We start from the raw sequence: 23715 nt of genomic DNA, 5'->3' as shown, positions 1-23715 counted from the left end.
CGTCAGCAAATAGGCAACCGCGCTTCTCATCCGTGGTTCTCGACTCGCTGACCATGGTACTGGTCAGCATCAGCCAGCTGCTTCAACTCAGACTTTTGGTACAATGCGCCAAAAATAAAAGATAATAGATTCGCTGTCATTAAGAAATACGTACCCAGTCATAGCCCGTTCGCTCCAAACGCCAATATTATGCACAACACAAACGGCTGGCCTAGGCGGAGCTTCTCATCCTTCGGTAGAAGACATCATTAGCCGACGATATATATATGAAGGGCTTCAAGCAGCGAGTAATGGTCGTCGTGCATTTCGTGCTTCCTCATTGAGCTCTTCTTCTGTCGGGGGTGTCAAGCGAATGCTTCGAAGCCAGCCGTACCACCGTCAGACATGCTTGAAGATGACCGGGCTCTTCGGCGGGGTATCTACGCTGACTGAATCGATTCTCTTCCTTGGTGTGCCGTCGGGCGAACCCACATTGTCGTACTCGTACCAAACACCCTTTACTCGTCTGTTCAGCTTGCGCGGTGGCGGGCTGATGCGAGTTGCGAGGGCGTTGAATGAAGTGGTGGAGAGTGACTGGTTGCTCGCAGTGTCTGAGATGACGTTTGAAGTGAACTGAGTGACGGAGTCGCCAAGGGTCTCAATGCTACGCATCATGCCTTGACATGTTTGTGAAAGCTCGACTTGGTTCTTGGACAGAGTCTGGAGTTGAGATACGGTGGTCTTGAGTATGTCTTTAGTCTGTTCTTGAGATTTGCGTGTTTGCTCTTGTGATTTTCGAGTCTGTTCCTGCGCTAGTCTGCTCTGCTCGTGCGACTGGAACGATGTGTTAGATAGGGCGATGTAGTGCGATGCGTTCTGGTCGACTAGCGCTTGTAGCTTAATCTGGGACTCGGAAATGGCCTTGATCTGAATGCTGTTCGACTCGTTGATCTCTTGCATCGCCTGTAAGCCTGTCGATTGCGCAACCGATAGCGCGTGAACCTGCTCTGCATTGCTTTCCACTACGTGTGCCAGTCGGGTCAAGCTTTCCGCCAAGCTGTCGAGAGCCGGTGTGCTCATTTTCTCTTCAGCTGATTGTGGAGGCGCAACAGCGGGAACACCGTTTGCATGCTGCAGGGGCAGAACTATTGGCGGGCAGGTCGGGCTATCCTGGCATGTGTAGAACCACTTGTTGTGGATGTCGGAGAACTTGGGGTCCTCCATAATGAGTTCCATGTCCTCGCTCCTGACGACGAAATATTGCGGGCTTGGACGCGACGACGAGGTGTATTCCTGCTGAACGAGGTTCCACCATTGCGAACAGACTGCGGCCGAGGCGAATGTGAGTATGTACGGGGGAGATGCAGGATAGTCGCTCTATAGCATAAGTCAGTATGCCGCTCTTGCCCGGATGTTGGCACACAGTGCAATTGCATCACTCACTCTCAGCGCATAGGCGTAAAACAGGTTCCCACCCTCTTCCATTTCAACCTTCTTATCCTGGGCGGGTCGGCTCTGGCTTCGTTTGCGCGGCGAAAGTGATCCAGTGGCTGGCGGGGTGTCGGTGTTCATCATGAGTCCAGCAGCCAGCGAGATACTGGGCTTCTTGCGCATATGCTGGGGCTTTCGTTCGGGTGAAGTCTGTCTTCGGCTGTGTATGCGCTTCTCTATGTTCGAACTAGACGACTCAAAGACGGTCTGCGACATGGAAGACTCCATGAGCGCGGCGAAGTCAGGCATGCTCTGTGGTCGCGACATATCTGGATGAGAAGGCGATTGGGGCTCGGAAGTGTGATGGCAGCAGAAAGTATCGTCGAAGTTATTGGCCAAGTGACATCTGAACGACATAAAGGGACATGGGCGGCACGACTGGATATCCTGAACGCCCCAAGAACAAATAAAACCTCGAGCGACTGGGGAGGGGTTGGTGAGCTATGGTAGTGTATGAGGTTTGCGGCTGGCCGTCATCCTGGTCGATGACCTCACAGTACCACGGACTTACTGGGATTCGCGTGCGCTTGTGGGTTCAGTACCAGCAGAAGACGGGAAGTCTAGACGTCAATGGATGTCAATGTATCATCAAAAACCAGCCCACCCTGCTCGCGGGAAAAGCATCGCAGCGAACGAGGGGTTGCAGCCTGCACAGCATGACCTGACGCGCATGCTGTTGCTGTGCTACCCATCAAACGGTCCCTGTCTCATTCGCGAATGCAGGGGGTCGTGCATCAGGGTAGCGAGTTCAGGGGGGAAAAGGAACACATTCCGCTGCAGATAGGTGGGTTTGGGGAGCGCGGCGCCTGGGACAAGATAGCCGGTGCGATAGGTTCGGGACGAACGTTGGCGCGGAGCCGTGAGCGAAGTTTGGCGCGGCAGCTGTTGGCGAGCCATGACGTCGTGCACGTGCGGTCATGAACACACGGCGTCCTTGGAAAAACGTTATGCGCACGAATATAGACATGCATCGACAGTTTGCATCTCTTGTTCATGTCCGAAGCATTGTGGATACCTGAAAAAAGCGTGGCAAAAGCGTTACGACTTCGTGGAGCATCTTGCAGTATGATTGGCTGCTATAAAAAAGACTGCACATGTTTCTTTTCTGGAAACAAGCTACCTCAGCCACTCCATCTTGACAACCTGTTTGAGTGTATCCTCCGAGATCAGCGGTCACATTGGTGGAGACGAGGACTAGGAAATATTCAATCAAAGTATTGATTCATGCTAGATGTTGCTCAAGGCGTGATGTGCGAGACGCGTCGCCTGCGTATAGTCGTCGACCATCATCAACCTCGGTATGCTATCATATATGGTACCTCGTAAATCTTACCAATTCTGAGCAAGTCAACCAACATTCCGTAAGGATATCGGCCCAGGGGCCAAGAGACTTTCGTATGCGTCCGTATCAGGACGGCAAGTGGAAGAGAATGTCAACGTTGCACCAGACTGTTCAAGTAAATGCCGACAATTCTGATAGATCAGCTAGTTGGAGGCATTCTGCTCAACGCCGACCTTGACCTCGAAGTACTCCATGCTACCAAAGCCGCGCTCCGCTAGCCAATTGGTAGGTGTCTTCGGGACGACAGACTCAAATTCAGTCATCCATGGCTCCGCGGTGTCTGTCTTGAAGACGATGTGAATGAAGGGCTTAGTCGCAGCATGAATAGGAGGCTGGACTCCAGCAAAGGTTGCAGCTGGGGCTGAGGCAGCAATACGAGGGGCTGGCTTGCGGTGGATGCGGACTGAAACGAGAGACCTGCTGCGAAGAATTGATCGCCAAAGGTTGTTCATGCTTGAGCAAGAGCGGTTCTTGAGCACGCGGCGGCCAAAGAGACGATAGCTGCAAGATGGTCAGTGGCCATGTTAATCTGATGCTAAAGACAGGAAGACTCACAGATCCTTGGCTTCACCATCAGTCTCCGGAATGTAGTTGGCCTTGAGATAGCGTCCAAACCCAGCTTCTATCTTGAGGCTGTTGGACCAGATGTCAAGAAGCGGAAAGACTTCGATGCCGTCTGAAGCACGCTCAAGGTCGTTGGCTTTGTCGCCTACAGCAATCGTAAGGTTTCCGACAAAGGGCGCGTCGTTCCGGCGCTCTCCTGGGGGTGCGAGCTGGGATACGACATCGTTAGCGGTAGGATAGAACGTCTGCAGATAGTCCACTATCTCAGTGAGGTCCATGCCAATCTCTTGCTTGGCCATGTAGATTGGGCGATACTCGATCCTCATCTGCCGGCAAACTTGAGCGAGACCCCAAAAGGGGCGATTGGTCTCGCGGAGCTCGGTCTTGACCTTGGACTTGGCTGAGCGGCCGGACTTGTTGCTGGCGCTCAGGATCTCTTCATCTTGTTCTTGACCAGCGAGGTCGGACGCAAGAGTACGCCCGCGATCTAGACGGGTTCGTGGACGGAGAGACGCGATGCGTGGCCTGTATACTAGCAGGGCCTGTTTAGGGCGACCGTGAGTGTGCATGTATACCTCGTTCCGGATTTCTACCAACAGTTAGCCGATGTCACAGTTGTTCAGAAGTAAAGCACTTGCCACCTGGGAGATCCATGAATCGGAAAGGCTTCTGCAAAGCTAGAGCACCGACACCGGTCTTCTCATTGAGAGTATCTGTAAGCTTCGCCGTCTTGTCGTCATGTTTCTTTCTGGCCTGCTTCTTGACGCCAGCACCAGTACGCGCATTGCTCTTGCTCTTGTTCCTGCGGGATGGCATATCTCGCAAAGGCGCGGCACTCACACTGAGCGCCTCGAAGCTAGGAAGAGGGACCCCGGGAGAAGGAGGGACAATGGCATGCTCGGAACCCATCATGATATTGGCGGTGTCGTCGAAAGCATTTTGGCGGGGACCAGGTGTTGACGGAGCAGGGCCGAGTGGAGGATGCTTGAACTTTGTAGAAGACCTAGAAGGGAGCGGAGTGCTTGGACGACTGGGACTGACTGTATTAGTATAGTCCATATCCCCATGCAATGAATTGGAACTTACGCCATTGCTTCGTAGTTGTTTGATCTTGTTTCTCGTGCTTGGGGAAGTTGCAATAGCTCAAGGATATTAATAGTCGATTGCTGAGTGTAGAAGTAAAGGAGGGTAGACAGTCGGAGGGGTTATATGCACCCAACAAGTAAAGGTGAGTGAGGGTGGCACGAACGATGATTGTCCCAAGCTGCTCTGACGGTGACTGGGGAAATTGCTAGAATCGAAGGTCACCTAGACATTAAGCTCATGGTAAGAGAACAGCGGTTCTTGGCGTTACAATTACAGTTCTGTAGATTGGAGAGTGGCCAAGAGATCGAATGTATCGTTGTACGATAGCTGGCACACGTCGCGTGGCGTAGTGGCGTGGTCGTGGGTGGTGCTTTCCCTCGTATTGTCAGCGTTTCCCATAGCTATTGCGACATACTATACTCAAGAGAGCATCAAAAGTCAATAGGAAGGAGAGTTCTGGGCTCTTATCAACGTGATTTGTCGTAGTGAAGCGGCAAGGACGTTTGGGTTCTGCCTCCGATCTCGCAAACGGCCACGTATACACTTGAATCCAAGACGTGTGCCGTCGGCTGATAAGATCGTCCTTCTTGAGCCACATGATTTTCTGCTTATGGATCCAGCATGCTAGAGGCAGGTGTTATCGAGTGAGTACTTGAAGTAGGCAGAAAGCACTTTCTCTCAGCCAGCTTGCCAACTCCGGAGGTAGCAACGAGCCACGCCGTGATAACGCGTAACTTCCTGCGAGCATGAGTATCCAGAGTGATGAAGTCATAGCTATTCGAGATGGTTGCCGTGGTGGTTGTAGCTGGAAAAAGAGCGAACTGAGTACGAAAAGTACAGATCATTTCCTCTAGTATGCATGACGAACAACTGTGCCACGATTCCGCATAGGTTTTATGAGAGATATCTCAACGCGATAACACAAGAAGATGCTTTTGAGGGGTAACGACCTGGTCGTGTTTGATATTATCCGGTACGGCACCTCATACAGGAGAAAAATCGAACAGGTGAAGGTAACAAGCTCTACCTTACAGATTACATTAGCTCCTAACAATAGAGATTATATAGCCTAACAGCATTGTAGACTTCTAGATTCTCTATAAATATTTATATAGCTGCAATACAATTCGTTGTAGTAGGAAGAAGTACTCTGCTCTAATGAGATGTTTGGTTTCTCCCCTTGACGTAGTGACGGGGCGGAACTGTGTATCGATGACGTAGATTCTGAAGCAGGGCTGAGAGAAGCGAAAGCACAGGCAAGAGCTTGCGCTAAGCGGCCGATGATAAGCTTACTACGCGGCCATAAGAAATCTCAAGGCCCATGGTAGGCCTTGTAAGATTAATTGTGTAGTACAGCTACTGCATACAAAGAAGGGTGTATTTGCTGATGTGAAGTTCCAGCTGTTGGTCCATGATTGTCATCTGGAGACGCCTGCAATCCACTTCACTATGTACACGATAGGAAGTAGAACTTCGAGTACCGAAGCGCGCTCTCAATAATGGCCAATATCAATTCCGTCTTCGCAGTGTTTGACCACAAGGAACTTCCTAAAGTCAGGAGTGAACCCCCAAGACTTCCACATATGGTTGAAGAACTCCGCCATCTTTTCCTTATCATCACCTGTACGAAACGCGATGATACCCTGGGGGATGTGACCGGACCCGAAAGACACATGGAGGCCATGAAAAGGCAAGGCCCAGATGTATAGTCTGAGCGCAGTGATCTCGTCATTCAGTATCTTGCCTCTCCAACCTGCGTTTTCGTTGTTCAGCATTTCGTTCAGCGCTGTGACGCAACCTCTCTGGTACTCAATTTGTTGGATGCGACCGAAAGTTTGCGACGATGGATCGTCCTCGCGCTGATCTACATCCGCTTCGAACCTGCACCAAAAGGCAGAATTTGCGACCTTTTCCTTGACAAGAGGCAAGAGATCCTGTGACTTTGTAGTCCAGTTTTGCTCCGAGATGCAGATAGACTTGAAAGGATGGACGCGGTCTTGATGTGTTGTCAGGAAGGTGTTGACAAAGTCGTTGATGTCGTTACAGCATATAGTGACTTGAGTCACGCTGCGCTGTATCGGTCGGTATTCGCTTCGCACTTGTTGGGAAACGCCCGTAAGCCCAGTGAAGACTCCAGATACTTCATCGGCCTTGCGAATCCGCACGTGTCTTTCCTCGTGGACGGCGAAGAAGTGGTAGATGCGGTTGCGCAGCTCTACTTTTGTTAATTGATATACCACAGCTAGTGTGACTGCCACTTTTGCGCTTACCCGCTGCGAGCTCGAGAAATGGAAAGACCATCTTGTAGTTTTATGATGGGATGTTGAGCGCGTCACTAGGAAGGATCCGCACAAGGTCACTGCTCACATCAATTTGTTGTACTGTTCATTTGTAGGACGTGAAGGAAAGGATCTAGAAACTAGAGGCAGTGGCAACCTTGAACTCTCCGTTTGCACAACAACTTTCATCTCCAGAACACGGAGGCCTGTCCCAATCGTACAAATGATGGCCTAGAATGAGGCGCTAACAGAAAAGCAACAATGCCTACTCTTGAGACACGTGTTCTCACAGCTCGCATAATATTGATAAAGTGCGCTCCTTCATGTGTTTTACAAGTTCGTCACTCCAACTTTTGCCACTAGAGAAGCGGTTTCATCAATCAATCGCAGATACACAGTTGGTGAAGAAAGACGAATGACACCTTCGGCATTGTGATTGGTGCATGCGGAAAAGTGGTCGTAGCTGTAGCATCGGACCTATTGAACATATCTTACGAGTTGGAAACATCGACAAAGAGTCGCATGCGAGTGGAGAATTCTATACAACATTTTCGCACGGTACAGGAGGAAGGCAGTCGTAAGCAGACACCCGACGTAGGATCCCGCGCAAATTCAGAAGGAAGGTAAGCCGACCACCCCGGACACCAACCAAAGCCGGGAATCATCCCGCCGACTCCGGACGACAGTCCTCCAGACTGCCCCGCAACACCACCCCGTGACGCAACACCATTCAATGTGTCCCTTGGCGGGGTAAAGGATGCTCCGTAGAAGCTTTCGGCGGTTGAGCCTCACTCGGCAAACTTGCCGCAGCTCGTATTCACGCGTCTAGATACATAAGCTCTTGACCTCCGACTCCGACTTCTCATATATAGAACTGTACTCACCATTACTCAAAGTTCTTATACCAATACCCCGTGCTTCTTCAGCAAGTCTTCTTCACCAAAACCGCAAACATGTCAATGTCAATCGAAGAATGCCAGACGCCTCGCGCTGGCTTCCCCAAGCCTGTCCCCAACACTCCCACAAATGTCATGCAACAATTCAGCATGGCAGGAAAGACAATTGTCGTTACCGGCGCTGCTGAAGGAATTGGTGGAGCCGTCGCCGACGCCATGGCTGAAGCTGGCGGCAACGTAGCCCTCTGGTACAACTCCAACAGCGCAGCCATCACACGCGCAGAGACCCTCGCAAAGGAGCACAACGTAAAGACAAAAGCTTACAGCGTAAACCAAATCGACGCTGCTGCCGTGCAAAAAGCGGTTCAACAGGTCGTCGAGGATTTCGGCCGCATCGATGTTTTTGTCGCAAACGCTGGAACGGGAGACAGCAAACCACTTCTCGACCAGACACTCGAGAGCTACCACAACCTCATGAAGGTCAACGTCGACGGCCCAGTTTTCTGCGCCAAGTACGCAGGAGAAGTGTTCAAGAAGCAAGGATTCGGCAACTTGATTCTCACAAGTTCGATATCAGCACACATCGTCAACGTCCCCGTTGACCAGCCCATATACAATGGCACAAAGGCCTTTGTATCACATTTGGGCAAGTCGCTAGCAAGGGAGTGGAGAGAGTTTGCTAGGGTTAACATTGTGAGCCCGGGATTCTTTGACACAAAGATGGGTGCCGGACCACAGGTTATCAACGAGGGATTGAGGATGATTCCGCTAGGACGGCAGGGAAACGTCAAGGAGATCAAGGGATTGTTCTTGTATCTGGGTAGCGATGCATCCAGCTACATGACTGGTAGCGACTGCATCATCGATGGTGGATACGTACTGCCATAAGCAGGTAGTAACGAGAGAAGAGAAGAATTGATACCAAAGACCGTGCTCTATTGAGGGAGAAACATAACCAACAAATACTGTTGCAAACTCATGTATGACTGTGCTTTTCGATCCTGAGCGTTCCGTCGTGATGGAGAAGAAATGATTTCGAATTACAAAGGTGTATGTTCGCTAGATGCAAATGAAAAGGTTGAAACAAAACTAAAGCCGCTACTCGTCTTTACTCCTCGCCCTGTCCATGCTCTCCCTCTCAGTCGTCTCTCCGCTTCCAGCATCAACGCCTTCAGCGCCTTTGCTCTCCTCGTCCCTCCTCTTATCTTGCGCGATATCCGGTGCAGGCGCAAAGGTGCTCCTGCCTCTGATTTTCTTACCATATAGATAGAAAACCACGGGCATTGGTACAAGTACAGCTGCTACGCAACCGAGCAGAGTACTAGCCCATTGGATACCCATACCGTTGAACATGAATGTTGCGAAGAGCGGGAAGACGCCACCGAAAATGGAGCGCATGAAGGTGTTTGCTGCAATGGCAGAAGCAGCAAACATAAGGTACGCGTCGACGATGTAGTTGAGGAGTGAGAGGAAGATGGAGAAGATACCGAAGCCAGTTAACAGACCACTCAGGACAGGAACAATCCAATGGATTTGACCGGTGTAGCCTGTCCAACCGAACCAAAAGAGGCCGCCTGCGAATAGCACACCGCCGACCATGCTGATGGGCAATCGCCACTCCGGGACGGGAATGTTGTTGTTGGCTTCCAGCTTTCGCACGTATCGTGGATTGTCACATACAATGATGATGAAAGCAATGACTTCACCAGCAACCATACCGAAGTATGCAAGTCCGCCGATACCAGCACTCCAGCCATATACTCCCTGGAAGACGAGTGCGTATGCGGTAAGAAAGAGGTAGAGGAGGCCGTCTAGTGCTGTTAGCCCAGTTTCTCACAACTCGACGGATAGGTCAAACTTACAGATGAAGCTCATGTAGATGGTAATGAGCAACACAATTGGTTCAGTGAAGAGAATGCGCATAGGCCTGCTGACGTTCTTGACGATCAACTCCTTGAAGTCAACCTCGATTTCTTCCTGCTTTGCGTGTATACCCCAGTTCTTAGTTCGTCTCCTCAGCTCGCTCGCCTTGTTGATCAGTACCACAGGTGGGTATGTCTCTTCCATGAAGAAGAAGAGCAATGCAAACGATAAGAAGCCCATGAAACTGCTAATGTATTCGGTCCACCGCCATCCTAGGTCACTCTGCGTGATGAAGCCTCCAATGAAGGGTGCTAGTAGAGGGCCCATGAAGACAGTCGCGGAGAAGACTGCGACAGCAAGTCCACGAAGTCTGTTATCAAACATATCCGCGAAGACAGCTGCGACGATAGCAAGTGGGGAAGAGCCAAAGAGACCAGCGAAGAATCGACATATAAGAATTGTTTGAAGATCTTTGGCTACAGCTACGGCGATGCTGAAGATGGCGAAACCGAATGCGGCGATGATGAGGGGAGGTTTTCGGCCGTACAACTCGGAGAAGGGCGCCCACATCTAAGAATCATTAGCACATTCTATCACATTTCTGTGGCTAGCATTGACTTACCAGAGGTCCAAAAGCATATCCGAAGACGAACAGACTTGTTCCTAGGGTACCCACAACATTGGCCACGCCGAATTGCTGTGACACTGCTCCGGTAGCAGCTGAGAAGATACTGCTGCCCATGGTCGCTGTGAGGGCGTCGAAGGCTAGGATAGCACCAATACCAATCTTCTTCTTCATGGGCCAGTTCTGCGCGTGCAGTGGGTCTTCCTTGCCGTCGAATTCGACAACGTATTCTTCCCTGTCTGGCAGGAGCGGAGGGAAGGGTTTTCCAGCTCCCATATTGGGCAATGGCTTCTCGGTGCGGCGTCGCGTGAGGGTCCTCGACAAGCGCGAGTCGACGCGCGATGCACCAACAGTACCTGCATGCTGGCTCCTGTGTGTCTCGATGCGGCGGATGGCTTCGGGGTCGCGCTCGGTGGGATGCAATGTCAGGTAGTTGCCGCTGGACGCTTGCGAATTGACAGTCGGTCGGCGGTCTCGTGGGGTTGAGCGGGCAGTGCGTATTTCTTCGAGGCGCGCGCTGTGTGTCGACGCAGAGCTGGCTGAACTTGCCGTCGAAGCCGAAGATGTGCTGTGTCGTGAGAGAGGCGAGGCGACTTCCTCTTCCTTCTCTCGGATGGGCGATGCGACTGCTTCCTGTGGAAACGACCGCTCACTCACGGTGCGCTCCCCTCGCTCGTGTGCCTCGATGTTCCGTAGCCGCTCATCGGGAGTCTGATCGTGCAAGTGTCGTTGGTGGTATTCTTCGCGGAATTGACGGTGCGGGTCCCAATTTGCAAAGCGCTCAGGGCTCGCATTGGCCTCATTGCGCAGCATCTCGTAGTCTTCCTCCTGCATGATGGCCGCGCTCTTGTTCTTCTTCTTTCCTCAAGGAACGTTGACCACGGGTTCGGCTACGCCTGGAAACGAAGGAAAATCGCGGTCGTCGGCACTCGGGATGGAGTTCGTGAATGTTCGAGCCTGACGTCGAGCCCGTTGTGGATCGCGTGGATCTAATGTGCGACGGTGCGACTAGTCGTGACCGTATTCCCGGGAGTTGAGTGCGGGTGCTGTCAATGGTGACAAACAAGCTTCAGCCTCTCTGGTAGGAAGCCGCGCGCCCTATGTATCTGACGTGCGTGGCCATGGGCGAAAGATTTGCTGGCCTATCCATCGCCCGCACCCGTCGCATGCGACATGGCGAGAATATTTGCCAGTATTGCCGACACCAGCGTCCTCATGCGGAATTCTGCAGCCTGAGTAAGCCACACCTAGCCGGGCGTACTAAGGCGGTCAGTGCCACTGTGAGTCTTGATTGGGCGCCAGTGGAAAGAAGTTCGCCGGCCGAAACACATCCTCGTCTACGTCATGGGCAGAATTTGCTGTGTCAGCCATCGTGCAGACCGTCATCGTCACCGTGCATAATCTAGCGGCACAATGCAGGTGGGGCATCTCGTCGTCTCTAATTGATTTGCCGTCGCAAAAGGGGGAAATACATACAATTGATGCCCATTCTCTCTCCCAAAAGAGCCCTGCTAATTGCAATTTCGTACATGGCAGAGTCTTCAAGCGTACATTGCAACCACCTCCCTCTCAAACATCTTACCTAGATGCGCATGTCGCAGCTCGCCAGCCGGCGACAGCTGCGTTGCGAATATGCCACAAGTGCCGCCTTCGCGATCAATCCACCACTTGAGATTAGGTGCACCTCCCCATCGCAACATACCAGCCTTCAAACCGCCATCCGCATCATCTTCCAATGCTACTAACCCACCCAGAGCGTGTGACCACTTCCGAGCGCCAGGAGTACCCATTGGGGCGTCGCCAGGAATCATAATGGCAGCGATATGCGGCACAGACAAGGTCTGGTCGAGCGAATCCTGTGCAGTAGACGAAATACATGGCGCAAACATGAGGTCCATACTCTCCGCGTCAAGGAGCTTACCATCGTTCCGGAGAAGCGACTTCAGAAGTCGGAGATAGTCCTCCGTGTTGCTGAACAACCCTGCGCCACCATATTCATCTTGAGGATTCAGCGGCTGTACCAGCGGGTTACCCGATGCTTCGCCAGAGACGAGATCTGCGTCAGGTGCAGGGCGAGTCGTCATTGGCATCAGTTTCTGCTCGATATCGTTGTGTCTGACATAGAAAGACGTCTTGTCCATACCCAATATGTCCAACACATTGCGTCGCATGTATGCTTCCAGCGTGCAGTTATTGGCCCTCGCGACCATCAATCCCACAAGATCCAGTCCGCCACCATACGCGAAGCCAGATCCGGGCTCGAATAGAAGAGGCGTCGTGAAGCACTGCGTGATGGGTGCTTGCATGGATAAAATTCCTTCTTTGCGGACTTGTCTCCATCTCATCAAGTCAGGCGAGAGAAAATCGTAGCCGATTCCACTCGTATGCGTTAGCAATCTTCTTAATGTGATGCTTTCTTTTGCGGGTCGTAGGACGGGTTCATTGCCCGCCCAGCCAGTCAGGATCATGGGCTTCTTCCATTCAGGCAGTAGACGGTCGACATCAGCAGGCTCGTCTAGTGAGAATAGACCGCGTTCGACGCACTGCAAGGCTGCGACGGTCGTCACTAGCTTAGTACAGGAGGCAAGCCATACAGTCGTCTCGGGCGACACTGGCGGCGACGTGGGGTCCAGCTGCAATGTGCCATATGCAGCAAGAAAGTCCTCAGGATCTGAAATATCAGCTGTGGAAGACGTTAGCGGCGAACGATGGGCCATGTAACAGAAACACAAATGACAGGCGAGGTCGCCGACGGTGCCAACGGCTACCAACATCCGATGGCTTGGTCGCATTTGCCCAGTCCATCTCAACGTGCCGCTGTCAAACGCACGCTAAACTCAACGGCCCTGGCAAGTGTTTTGGAAGAAGCAAACATGCAAAACCAGACCATACCTTTTCCAAGGGCTCTTGCAGCACCGAGAGCCACGCCTGGCAAAAGGCGTTCAGGGCCAGGCGTAACTGCCGACACAAAAGCGTCATTGAAAGAAGTAGAGGCTGACATTTTGGGTGTGTATACAATAGGCTGTGTTTGGATTACTGGTTATGAACCTCATCTCCAGGAACCATCCCATTATATCTGTGTGCATCTGAATTGAATCCTTCATCTTCACCTTCTTGTGTGACTCACAAGAGGGCGTCTGTTTGCTCGAGGATAGGGGAGAAGGGCGTCGTAGGAACGAGGATGCTGACATAGCTATCTTGAGTAGGTTTCTCTTGCAGGTTGACTGTCGTCGCACCTTGCCGTTCTAGATACTAGCGCAAGGCTGGAGTCATCGAATCCGCCTGATTACGCGCGGATGTCGTGTTTCTCCTGCGCCCTTCACGCAAGTCTTTCGCCTTACTTGTGCAGTCGCGGGAACAGATATCCCAAAGATTGCATCACATGTCGCTCACAGCACCCTATCCTACTTAGGTAGACAGGCCGCTGTTGCAGTTCTCGCGTCCGCTTTCGCGCTCCAGACTCCACGCAGCCCCCACTTTCCGGACCCGATCCCACCACACGCCAAGTCTGATGCACACCAGCCAGGGGGTGCGAACGCTTCCTCGTCGTCTCACCGGTACCTGACAACTCCAGATCTACCCGGCTTTACTTTTTTGCTTCAACTCTGTTACCTTTTCCTGCAAATTGCGAGCTTGTATTTCTGCGACCTAGCTGCGAACCTGTTATTGCGCACATTTGATGACGGCATGTTGCAACCCCCCGTCATCTCCGCATTTAACTTTCGGACCTGTTGATCTCGTTTTGGTTCAAAGTTGCAGTTCCACCTAGTCTTCCCAATTCGAAAGTGACTGCATACACTCGCCACCATATGCAACTTTGTCACATCTGTGCCCTCTACACCACTTTGAACTGCAGACCCGTTTGCCTGCATGGCTGAGGAATTTTTAAGCTCGATAACCGACAAGATCACGTACGATGATATCGATCGAAAGGCGCCACTTCGGATATATTCTTGACAAGGACCACCGTGGCGGGAGTGCCCGACTTCCGTACATTCATATTGGCTCGAAAAATGTCGGTTACGCTTGTTTTACCATCCATGCGAGGCAACTCAAATTCGGATTCGCGTTTCGTCAATATCCCCATGTGTTTTCGTGGTCAAGCAAGGTAGAGCATCCTTAATCCAGTCGACCCGGTCCGACATCGTCACAATGCTCCTTACTCTTCCTAGGGCCCATAGTGTACGCGCACGGAGCGGCAGTCGACGATAATTTCCTCGCAGCTACCCACACTGAAGAGATGCCAGGGTCCAAGGTCGAGTGTTTGTGCTGCAGTCACTCCACTTGGCCCCTCAATCAGACCACTGATCAGTAATGACCAGAGTAGGATATGGTCCCTGGAGTGCGTGTTGTAAAGCTTGGCGAAGAGTCGGTACACCTGACCGATCAGCATCTTGGACACTAATATCAGCCACGCGAACTATTGCATACGGAGTATATCCCATCTCCGCGTTGAGGTTCGTATATGCGAGTGGGTACATAGCCGGAAAGGCTTTCGACTGCCGTTATGCGCTCGTTCAACGGCCAGAATTCCCACTGCCTGCATTGGTCGATTATGTCTTTTTGTTTTTTGTGGTTGACCCACTCCCATCAAGCCCTGGTGGGTTTGTTACGCCTCCCCACGCCCCTACTCCATTTAACATGTCCCACACTTCAAAAGCCACCACGCACATATGGTAGGCATCCCTTCGCTAGAAAAGCCGTTGCTGAACTTTCTTATACTTTGGACGCAATCCGCGGAAGACAAAACTTTCTAACTTATCTACACGATGCCTGGCGGCATACATCCTCCCCTCGACGTCAAGCTTAGTTGGCCAAAACCCAACTATGTCGATCCGGTACTTCGACCAAACACCATCGTGCTGCTGGCCTGCATCATGGGACCAATCACTGTCGTGATGACTCTTGTAAGGATGTGGGTTAGAGTCTTTCATCAACGTTGTGCTGGTTGGGACGGTAAGTCAAGACTCTATGAGATGCATGTGAGACATACACTGACTCCGTGCCTTCATACCTATAGACTGGCTGATGTTCGCTTCCCTCGTAAGCTGCTCGTCGTGCCTCGCAATGGCTATGCTGACAATGATAGATCCCAACTATCGCGTTGACAGTTCTCTATCCTCTCGGTAATATCCCAAGTCTCTCAGTGAAAACAAAGCTAATGCCTTTTAGCGAGTCATCAAGCGTTCGATCGACACATTTGGGACCTAGACTACCTTTTCGACCCCGAAGTCATTGTCATCGCCCGCAAGTACGTTCTGGCAACAGAGTGTATATTTTGTGTCGCAACCGGTCTCATCAAGGTCTCCATTCTGCTCTTCTACCGACGTCTCTCATCGCGAGCCGTCTCGAAGAAGTTCGTCTGGGTGACATGGGCGAGCATCATCTTCATCATCGCCTACAGTATCGCCTTGACCCTGGCTCCGATTTTTGGTTGCCAACCAATCTCAGCGTTCTGGGATCAAGTCAATATCATCAAGGTACTACAGGGGTACGAATTCCACTGCTTCGATGAAGGAGCCGATGTTTTGGCTGCTAGCATTATATCAGCGGCGCAAGACCTCTTGACCGCTATACTTCCTACCTTCCTCTACTGGAACCTCCAGATACCGTTTCGACAAAAGCTAGCATTGTTTGGTATCTTTGCTATGGGTTACGGTGTTGTTGCCCTGGGATGCGTACGAGCTTACTACAGCTGGTACACATTCTATGGCACGTACGATGTCACATGGTCGACGTGGAACCTATTTCTCACTTGCATGCTTGAGCTGCATATTGGATGCCTGTGTGCGAACGCTCCCGCCATGAAGGTTTTCTTCAAGCATTTCTTCCACGAGAAGCTTACTCAGCGGTCAAGAACTAGGACACCAGCAGGCTCCGATGATCGCCAGGATAGCGCGCAAACCAAGTCGAAGTATTCATGGAGGAAGTTCGCGCCAAACCTCACAACCGGAAGCTGGGCGCACAGCTCCAAAGGGTATCACGACTCTCATACTGGCGTATCTGTCGACCCACATGGTGGCGTACATGTCCACAAGGAGATACAAGTCACACGTTCGCCAGTGAGTACAGCGTTTCCATCCACCGGTATCCGGCCATCTTCAACCATCACAACGGATATGATCTGCGACCGTGATTACGAAGACATCGAACTTGGTCGCTACACCACAGCGCACAATTCCCATGCATCCAGCATGCGATCCACCAGGCTCTTTGAAGGACATGATTTGGAGGCACTTCCCCCGCTACCCAAATCTCCTGCATCACCAAGATCCCCAGCTAGCTCTGCCTCCCTCGTGTCACATCCTCATACACCAACGGAGAAGTCGTCTTTGACGCCCTTGCCAGCCATTGTACTGAGTGATGAGGTCGAGAAAGAGAGGAGCGCAACGCCCATGCCACTGTCGAGCATGCATCAGTCGCCCTACCCACCACGGGGCTCAAGCCAGAAGAAGCCAAGCTGGCAGTCATGGTCATGAAGCGTGCCGAGCATGCCGCATGAAAGACTTGTACTATCTAAGATACCCCTGTCGACCTGCATTGATGAAAGGTAGGAGCTGTCGCGTTGATCGCGCAAGATCCTCACATTTTCGTCTCTTTCTGTAGCGTTTTTGTAATGTCCACTTTATGATACCATGTACGCTAGCTTGTTGTCCCCCAAAGCACGTTTGAGATAGACCAAAACACATGCTTTTTATTCTTCAGCCTGTTGGTATGACTCCATCCCTGAATCTGACCTGTAAAGTTCGTCATCACATGAGGCTTCATTTCAATCTTGTTCAAGAATAGGCTTGCGGATCAAACTCCGGTGCTGGTTGTTATCCGAAGCGCTGGAACCTTGGCATACTTCCGGATATCCCAGCATTCTATAGCACCTAATCCACATTTAAGTTCATCACCTGTTTCAAAGAAAGTAGAATTCTAGACGGGACGCAAGACGCTTGTCAAAGTACGATGTGAATTCTAGACCGGCCATAGATCAGCCTAAAGAAGGTGTGTTGCCGTCGGAATCAAGAAAAAAAAGCTATTCCGATTCCGACAAGGCGTCGGCGAATACACGCCATGAGCCTCCACGCGGGATATCTCCATTGTTCACGCCCTACAGTATGACTCAATGGCGTTCTTCTTAATATGCAGAAGCTTTCTCCATCGAGGCTTGATTTTCGAAAACGGCACAGCTTGATCGAGTAACCCAACTTTCCGACATGACGACACCAAAGCTATCCAGCCCAACTCTTTTTACGCCACCGGAATTGAAAGCCAATCCACAGTTATCAACGTCTGTTACGCAGCTCGTCAACGACGCGTTCTATCGCTCAAAAGACATCGATCCGGTCAAATGGAGTAACACGACATTCCGCTTTTCGAATGAGGGGGAGCTACATACACTACTTGGAGATGAAGGCAGCGTCATCGCGTTGATATTTGATGAATCCGGCGTTGCGAAGGAGGCTGAAAAGGTCAATGGCAAGGAAAACATGAAACCTGTTGCGTGCGCCGCCGCAGTACCTTGGAAAGGCGGATGGGCAAGAGAAAGCGCTGGGAAAGAGAGCGGGTGGGAAATCAAAATCGTGTCTGTGGATGGTGATCCAAAGTATCACCATCGTGGCCTTGCTGTCCAATTGCTCAACTTTCTCGAGTTGTATCTTGTTGCGAACGCGAGAGCTGCACTTCAAAGAGAGGGGAAACAGGGCGAAGGTGTGTTGACGCTCTGGATCTTGGCCGCGGAATGTATTAATGGGGTGTACTGGCGTAAGAAAGGATATCAAGAGGTACGCAAGAAGGTAGAAGGGCCGGGCGTTTGGAGCTGTAAAACAAGTTTTGAGATGGTGGTACTACGGAAGGATGTACCTTTTAATTGACGTTAAAGCTGGGCCATTTGATGAACAGTGTGAGAAAGAGAAGTGGAAGCGAGTGGACGGTGATACGCGATCTTATTTGTTACCGAATTCCCATGACGCCCACCTTCCTGCCAGAATAGGAGACCGTATCGCTGTGTTCATGGGGAGCGAGTGTGCAGTGGTTGCAAATGACCCTACAAGCACGCATGTTACAAATTATCTAAACTGGTATCTGAGCTGAGGATGCACTTTCCACGAAGAATCCAATTTTTTATCAGCAAAGCTTAGGAGAATTCCATGTGATGTGTCACTAAGTGAGACACGGTTCGGCTAGGGCACCGACTCGTACACACTTCCTTATCAATACGATTGTTCAACGAGCCTCAAGCCAGGAAAAGTAATGAACTCGCCCGGATAGATGTCGAGAAGCCCTACCATCTCGAAGTAAGCATGCTCTATATTCCTCTCCTGTTCTTCCACATCACCCGACTCATCCCTCAGACTCAGACCGCCACTTTTGACATAAAACAAGGCTTTTGGCTCTTCAAGCACACCGATATCACACAATAAGATCTTAGTGATCCTGCCGGTTTCGATATCCGATGTCCACTCCTCACCACGATGATTCATAACAATCCTCAGTGGCGCAGTATCTTCATGGAGAAATTTTGCAATATCCCTGAGGTCCCCGAAATGAGGGTCTTCGGGATTGAAAGGAGGAACTTTCATCTTTTCCAAGCTTTCAGCATCGTGAATGAATTCACAGGTAAAACCAGGTTGATACAGCCCAATTTTGATCATTGGAAGTATGTCGAGCTGAAGTCCACTTTCACCTGGCTCTCCACGCCAAGGCGTTACTATTGTCATGCTCGTTGGTATGAGTTCAATGTTTTCGATCTTGCCGTTGACTGTAGGGAAAAAAGTGCGCATATAGCCGGGAACCTTCTCCCAATCGATGATGATCTCTCGCTTGATGCAGATGGGGCGATACCCGATACGGAGTTGTTGGCAGGCCTGCGCAAGTGCAAGACATGGGAGTACGCAGCGCGGTAGGTCGGCTTGAGTCTTGGCGGCGAGGTCGTATACGCGGTTACGCAGCTCTAATTAGACATATTAGTCTCAGTCGTAATGTTGATTGGCAAGCTTGCGCCTACCTGCTGGCAGGTCCAGAAACCGGAAGTAGTCTTCTCGACTCCTCATATCGGCACTAGGATGTTTCATCGAAGGGACTTTGTGGTGGTCGCAGCTATGAGTAGTAGCTATCAATGTATGTAAAGAACGATTGAGTGAGTTGAGAGAGGGTAGGTGGAAGGGTCTAGTGAAGCAATCCCTCCAAGGGTGTTAGCGCGTTACTAGTACTGATGCCTGAGTGGTGCTCATATTTGGAAGGCACGTCGTTTGCTACTAAACGCGGATCTGGCGAGACCTTCAAGAGTAAGAGTAAGTTGCGCCTGGTACACCTCACCAGATACCAGACAGGTATATGAGTCATGAGCATACCGTACGTATGTGTCTTGGTGCTTCCGAAGATGGAGTGAGATTGACACACGTCGGTCCCATGTCGTCTTCGCTCGGGACAGCACTACCACGACACCCCGTGCTCTGAATCTACATACTGCTTTGTGATCCATCTAGGACAACTACTAAGAATAAGGTGAAGTACGTTCAATGTTCATCACAGTGCTACAAGGACCTTCCATATGAAAGATTGGAATGTACTGGGTATATACGGTACATGAAGGGCTACTCACTCGCGAACCTACTCGCAGTTCAAAACTATGATACTCAGCCCATGATGGCGCGCTTCAGCTCCAGTTGCCTTTGATTCAACTGGGAAAGTATCGACGAGTTGCCAGAAGCCTATAGCCAGGTAATGAGTGTAGAGTGCTTGTGAAATCTTTGAGCAACACCATAATACCTACCTCCTTGCCGATATCTTGGAATGAAGCAACATTCATCTCCAGAGCAGATTTTGTGCTGAATACAAACTCGAACACTAGAATATTGTCTGAAGAGTTCTGTGTAGCGAAGATATTGGTAACCGTTCGTTCTTGTATATCTTGTCGCCACGTACGCCTGGCTTCGGCGGCCACGTTGTTATCTTTCTGGCGGTCATCACGATTGATACAACCAAACTGCACCAGTTCTGTGAGAGTGCTCCCAGCGTCGCTCTGGTCGTCACTTTCCTCGCCCTTGATGAAGCGTATCTGCAACCCGGTGAATGCTAAGCCCAGGCGTACTAGATGTGTGATGTCCGTCGGTTTTCTGAACGTATAGTCGTGTTCCTGGTCGTACTGCAGGATCAGTTCCTTGGGACCCCTGCCATACTCGCTCTCCTTTGGATAGAAAGCCTGTAAGAACGCGTGAATGGAGTGCCAGTCGATGACGAACGTTGCGTGTCTGAGCCACATGGGCCGGTACTCAGATCGGATCTGTCGAGAGACTTGTGTCATTGCTATCCCGGTAGCGCGTTGGGCCTGCTGTTGTAGCTGGAAGCTCTCGACCGGTACGAGTAGCTGAGAAGGTGCTTCAATAGTAGCATAGTTGTACACTCGGTTGCGAAGCTCTAGACACGTATGTTACCTAACCGCCCAACGTTTTGCTTACAGGACTTACTTACCCGCAGGAAGTCGCATAAAGTTAGAAAGAGGTAGCGTAATCTGGGCGATCTTCTTCGATGGCGGATAGTGATTGCATTGCTGGTCATCGTCACGGCGTCGCTTCAAACGAAGCATCGACAACTCGGGCGCATATCTGTCCATGATATGGGTAAGGAGAATGTGTTGTCAACTCGCAGGTCAGCGCTGTTGATTGCACTTGTATCGTGAATCGCGTCGCGTAGAAGGCGCGTAGCAGGCATGCAGGGTCTTGTCAACTAGCAATATTGAGCTTGCTGTGATGTCACAGCCCGCGGTTGCGAACGTACACTCAAGCATCTCACGACCGCTGATCCATCAACATTAGTAGCGTACATGATAATCATGTTACTTCCAAGAGGTGGGGAGTTAAGATGCAGATATGAAGAAGCATTCCCATACTGGACTAGGTAGAGTGCTTACTCCAGCCGTACTACTAGGCCTCGTCTGCGGCTGGACAATACGAATGAAAAATAGAAAAGATATGTCATAATCTGCAAAGATCATACCACCTGTATTAATGAGCAGCCGTCCCGAGAACAGGAAATATCCTTCAGTCAATATCTGATATGCAATGTTGAGCGGTAAATCGAATAACCCAATCCATGATTCGAAGACATCAAAAGTACCCTTGCACGAATCTCCATCCACATGGCGCTGCATCTACTCACAATGCGCAGCCCATCTCAATGATTTAGTGTTCATTTACGGAACACTCCATGACCAACTAATGGTCTTGTCCCGATAGTCATCGAAAGGGAACTCGTAGCGACGAACATAAGGGCGCCAACTTGCATTTGAATCAGCATATGCAAGCCTGATTTCCCGTATGCCCCGCGTGGGCTCAGTTGCGTCGTCCCAGATCCTAAAGACCGTACTCTTCCACTGCCTGGCCATTTCCTCGTTCATGGTGATTCTTATTTTCGAATCGTTATTCCAGATCCTAAGCCTCAGCTCTTTGGTTGCCTTGGCCATGTCGCGCCACTTCGACTGGGACGGATCAGCAAACAACGCCAGCATGCTATTCATTTGTGCGACAGCGTGCCGTGCACTAAATCTTCGCAAACGCTCATGTAGTTCGAACTTGAATTGTACATTAGGCGAACGTGCGACAAGCTGGACTACACGAGCAATATCAACATCGTAGAATTCTTTCTCGCCATACGTATCAGAGCTGTGGTTGATTAAACTGATGATGCTTCCACGGTAACGCAACATAGTATCCTCGTCAGCTGGGGGGTAGAAATCGCGGATATACCGAGCGTAGTGGTAGGTGGATTCTAGCCGAATGGTGGTTTGATTCTTATAGAGAGGTTGGAATTCGCGTCGGATTTGTCGACATGTCTGCATTAAGCAGCGGAACTTTCCCACTGGCTCAGTGTTGTCTTCGTGGCGGAGACGTAGCGAGACAGGCACCGGCTCCACGCAGAAGCTGTAGATCTTGTTTCGCAGTTCTGTATACTATGTCAGCCATGTTTGGATTGATCCAAACGAAGCACGCACCGCCTGGTAGGGCAAGAAGTCGACTGTCTTGAGTGCTCATTGTAATCTGCTGCCTCTGCGCTTACACAGTAACCATGAATGAAATTCACGGAGTTTTGTCGGTCGTAGGTAATACTTGTGTAAGAGATGAATGAGTGGAGAAGAGCATGCGACCGCCAAGCAACGGGGGATCATGCGTAACGCCAGGTGCCTACATGGTGTTTGGTGGCGGGGCTTCACCTTCACGTGCAGTACGTAATCAATCTGCAAACACGCTAGACAGTTTGGTAGACAGAAAACCTGTTCACATTTAACAACCAAATCATTTCAGTCATGAGAAGTGAGCGATGAAAAAGATCTGGGCCAGTGTACTCCAGACATGATTACTTAAAGTAGTGGTGCAGAGCGCTTATACACATCCTCAGTCTCAGCTAAGAAAAAGATAGCGAAAGCGTTCATAGGCGGCGCACCCATCTTAATCAGCGCCTGCCGTGGATCCGCAGCTCCATCCTGTTCAAAAAGATCCTCCATTGCGCGTCTAGAATGGAAAGTAAAGCGCATCTCAGGAAGCATGCTGCAGGAGATGTCGACTCTTTGGATAAGGCGTTCCAAGTCCGGACGAAATACACCGGACGAGATTTTGGCGAAGAAGTCGTCTAGGACGACAGCGAGACGGAGGGACGCACTCGCATCGGTGAAAGTGACTTTGAAGTTGGGATGCTTCATGCAAAGGCGTGCGAGGGGTGTAGCATCGTATCGCTGGTTGAAGTATGTCATAATCAGGATGTTGCCTTGTACGCTAGAATCGGCGGTACTGCGCTCTAACAGCGACTCTTCGCTGACGGCTTCCGGCTGCCTCAGGTCGGGATAGAAAGTTTCGAGAAATGCGTTTGCGGTGATTTGGTGAAGGACCATAACATTCTTGGCCATGTACAGTGAACCGAACTCTGCTCGCATTTGCCGACACACATTCCGAAGGCTGCCATACAGTCGACAGCGGGCATGTGCGTAAGGCTTCTTTGTACGCTTGGGGTACCTCGGAATGTACAAAGTTTTGGGTTCGACGCAGAATTCGTAGATGCGGTTGCGAAGCTCGCCAGGCAATGCTAGGAGTGGCGGAGCGGACATGGTGATCTTGTAAGTCTGAAGAGAGAGAATGGATATTGGAGTGCTTGTGATTACCCGTGGCTAGGTATTTGTTTGGATGGAACATGGAATCACGAATATGTTGCCTTATGAATAGCAGGTAGCCGAAGGGACAGGGGGCGCTAGAGTCCATATAGTTAGTCTGGCATATAGTGCTGGTGGCCTCATCTGGGTATCTCATTCATTTCCTGTTCGACTCTGGTGACCAAAGTTTCCCTCCGATTTCGAAACATAGTTCGGCGACGGATTTACAGGCTCATGAACCGAAAGCTTTTGCTGGAAGTGGCCATGTAAGCGGTGTTTTGCTAGACTGAAATGCTAGTCGAGCGTTGTACTGATGGTGTTTCGTGCTGCGGCTGTCAAGCTTGAAATCGTGTGGAGAGAGGAGTGGAATACTACTTGGAACTCAGCCCGCAACCAGTTATTGCTCTTGTCAGTGGTTCAGGAGAGATGGGGATTAGAACTTTCACTAGCGCTCACAGGTG

The 23715-nt window shown here is 50.8% G+C and overlaps 12 protein-coding genes across 12 annotated transcripts; 3 read left to right on the top strand and 9 right to left on the bottom strand.

The window, feature by feature from the left end:
- Positions 1-378: 378 nt before the first annotated feature.
- CC77DRAFT_1057320 (hypothetical protein) lies at positions 379-1737 on the bottom strand (the record flags this gene model as incomplete). Its single annotated transcript, XM_018528001.1, has 2 exons — positions 379-1356; positions 1423-1737. The coding sequence occupies 2 exons, from the start codon at positions 1735-1737 to the stop codon at positions 379-381; spliced, it is 1293 nt and encodes a 430-aa protein (XP_018390967.1).
- Positions 1738-2848: 1111 nt separating this feature from the next.
- Positions 2849-4467, bottom strand: CC77DRAFT_1037606 (hypothetical protein; the record flags this gene model as incomplete). The annotated part of the gene is made up of 4 exons (XM_018527077.1): positions 2849-3313; positions 3368-3965; positions 4015-4412; positions 4463-4467. The coding sequence occupies 4 exons, from the start codon at positions 4465-4467 to the stop codon at positions 2956-2958; spliced, it is 1359 nt and encodes a 452-aa protein (XP_018390966.1). The 3' UTR covers positions 2849-2955.
- A 1437-nt stretch (positions 4468-5904) lies between these two features.
- CC77DRAFT_1076973 (hypothetical protein) lies at positions 5905-7005 on the bottom strand. The gene is made up of 2 exons (XM_018529255.1): positions 6733-7005; positions 5905-6677 (listed from the first exon to the last, which is right to left on the bottom strand). Exons 1-2 carry the CDS (start codon positions 6761-6763, stop codon positions 5956-5958), a joined length of 753 nt encoding a protein of 250 aa, XP_018390965.1. The 5' UTR covers positions 6764-7005; the 3' UTR covers positions 5905-5955.
- Positions 7006-7644: 639 nt separating this feature from the next.
- On the top strand, positions 7645-8525 carry CC77DRAFT_1091062 (sorbose reductase SOU1; the record flags this gene model as incomplete). Its single annotated transcript, XM_018529547.1, has 1 exon — positions 7645-8525. Exon 1 carries the CDS (start codon positions 7695-7697, stop codon positions 8523-8525), a length of 831 nt encoding a protein of 276 aa, XP_018390964.1. The 5' UTR covers positions 7645-7694.
- A 105-nt stretch (positions 8526-8630) lies between these two features.
- On the bottom strand, positions 8631-11092 carry CC77DRAFT_333965 (MFS general substrate transporter). Its single transcript, XM_018531288.1, has 3 exons — positions 10123-11092; positions 9500-10070; positions 8631-9448 (listed from the first exon to the last, which is right to left on the bottom strand). Exons 1-3 carry the CDS (start codon positions 10957-10959, stop codon positions 8736-8738), a joined length of 2121 nt encoding a protein of 706 aa, XP_018390963.1. The 5' UTR covers positions 10960-11092; the 3' UTR covers positions 8631-8735.
- A 574-nt stretch (positions 11093-11666) lies between these two features.
- On the bottom strand, positions 11667-13446 carry CC77DRAFT_1037603 (putative penicillin-binding protein; the record flags this gene model as incomplete). The annotated part of the gene is made up of 2 exons (XM_018527076.1): positions 13018-13446; positions 11667-12808 (listed from the first exon to the last, which is right to left on the bottom strand). Exons 1-2 carry the CDS (start codon positions 13124-13126, stop codon positions 11667-11669), a joined length of 1251 nt encoding a protein of 416 aa, XP_018390962.1. The 5' UTR covers positions 13127-13446.
- A 1260-nt stretch (positions 13447-14706) lies between these two features.
- On the top strand, positions 14707-16621 carry CC77DRAFT_333943 (hypothetical protein). The gene is made up of 4 exons (XM_018531287.1): positions 14707-15081; positions 15146-15168; positions 15215-15251; positions 15298-16621. Exons 1-4 carry the CDS (start codon positions 14895-14897, stop codon positions 16602-16604), a joined length of 1554 nt encoding a protein of 517 aa, XP_018390961.1. The 5' UTR covers positions 14707-14894; the 3' UTR covers positions 16605-16621.
- A 411-nt stretch (positions 16622-17032) lies between these two features.
- CC77DRAFT_1046786 (hypothetical protein) lies at positions 17033-18328 on the top strand. Its single transcript, XM_018527457.1, has one exon. It carries the CDS (start codon positions 17331-17333, stop codon positions 17985-17987), a length of 657 nt encoding a protein of 218 aa, XP_018390960.1. The 5' UTR covers positions 17033-17330; the 3' UTR covers positions 17988-18328.
- Positions 18327-19166, bottom strand: CC77DRAFT_1057312 (hypothetical protein; the record flags this gene model as incomplete). The annotated part of the gene is made up of 2 exons (XM_018528000.1): positions 18327-19066; positions 19121-19166. 2 exons carry the CDS (start codon positions 19164-19166, stop codon positions 18327-18329), a joined length of 786 nt encoding a protein of 261 aa, XP_018390959.1.
- A 588-nt stretch (positions 19167-19754) lies between these two features.
- On the bottom strand, positions 19755-20866 carry CC77DRAFT_333827 (hypothetical protein). Its single transcript, XM_018531285.1, has 2 exons — positions 20587-20866; positions 19755-20532 (listed from the first exon to the last, which is right to left on the bottom strand). Exons 1-2 carry the CDS (start codon positions 20726-20728, stop codon positions 19793-19795), a joined length of 882 nt encoding a protein of 293 aa, XP_018390958.1. The 5' UTR covers positions 20729-20866; the 3' UTR covers positions 19755-19792.
- Positions 20867-21307: 441 nt separating this feature from the next.
- On the bottom strand, positions 21308-22145 carry CC77DRAFT_1057310 (hypothetical protein; the record flags this gene model as incomplete). Its single annotated transcript, XM_018527999.1, has 2 exons — positions 21308-22056; positions 22106-22145. The coding sequence occupies 2 exons, from the start codon at positions 22143-22145 to the stop codon at positions 21308-21310; spliced, it is 789 nt and encodes a 262-aa protein (XP_018390957.1).
- On the bottom strand, positions 22106-23544 carry CC77DRAFT_333877 (hypothetical protein). Its single transcript, XM_018531286.1, has one exon. It carries the CDS (start codon positions 23210-23212, stop codon positions 22472-22474), a length of 741 nt encoding a protein of 246 aa, XP_018390956.1. The 5' UTR covers positions 23213-23544; the 3' UTR covers positions 22106-22471.
- Between the last annotated feature and the right edge of the window lie 171 nt (positions 23545-23715).

The sequence above is a fragment of the Alternaria alternata genome (assembly GCF_001642055.1).
Source record: "Alternaria alternata strain SRC1lrK2f unplaced genomic scaffold CC77scaffold_2, whole genome shotgun sequence".
Lineage (NCBI taxonomy): Eukaryota > Fungi > Ascomycota > Dothideomycetes > Pleosporales > Pleosporaceae > Alternaria > Alternaria alternata.
The sequence above is the reverse complement of the archived record's forward strand: the minus strand, read 5'-3'. Positions and strand labels throughout refer to the sequence as shown.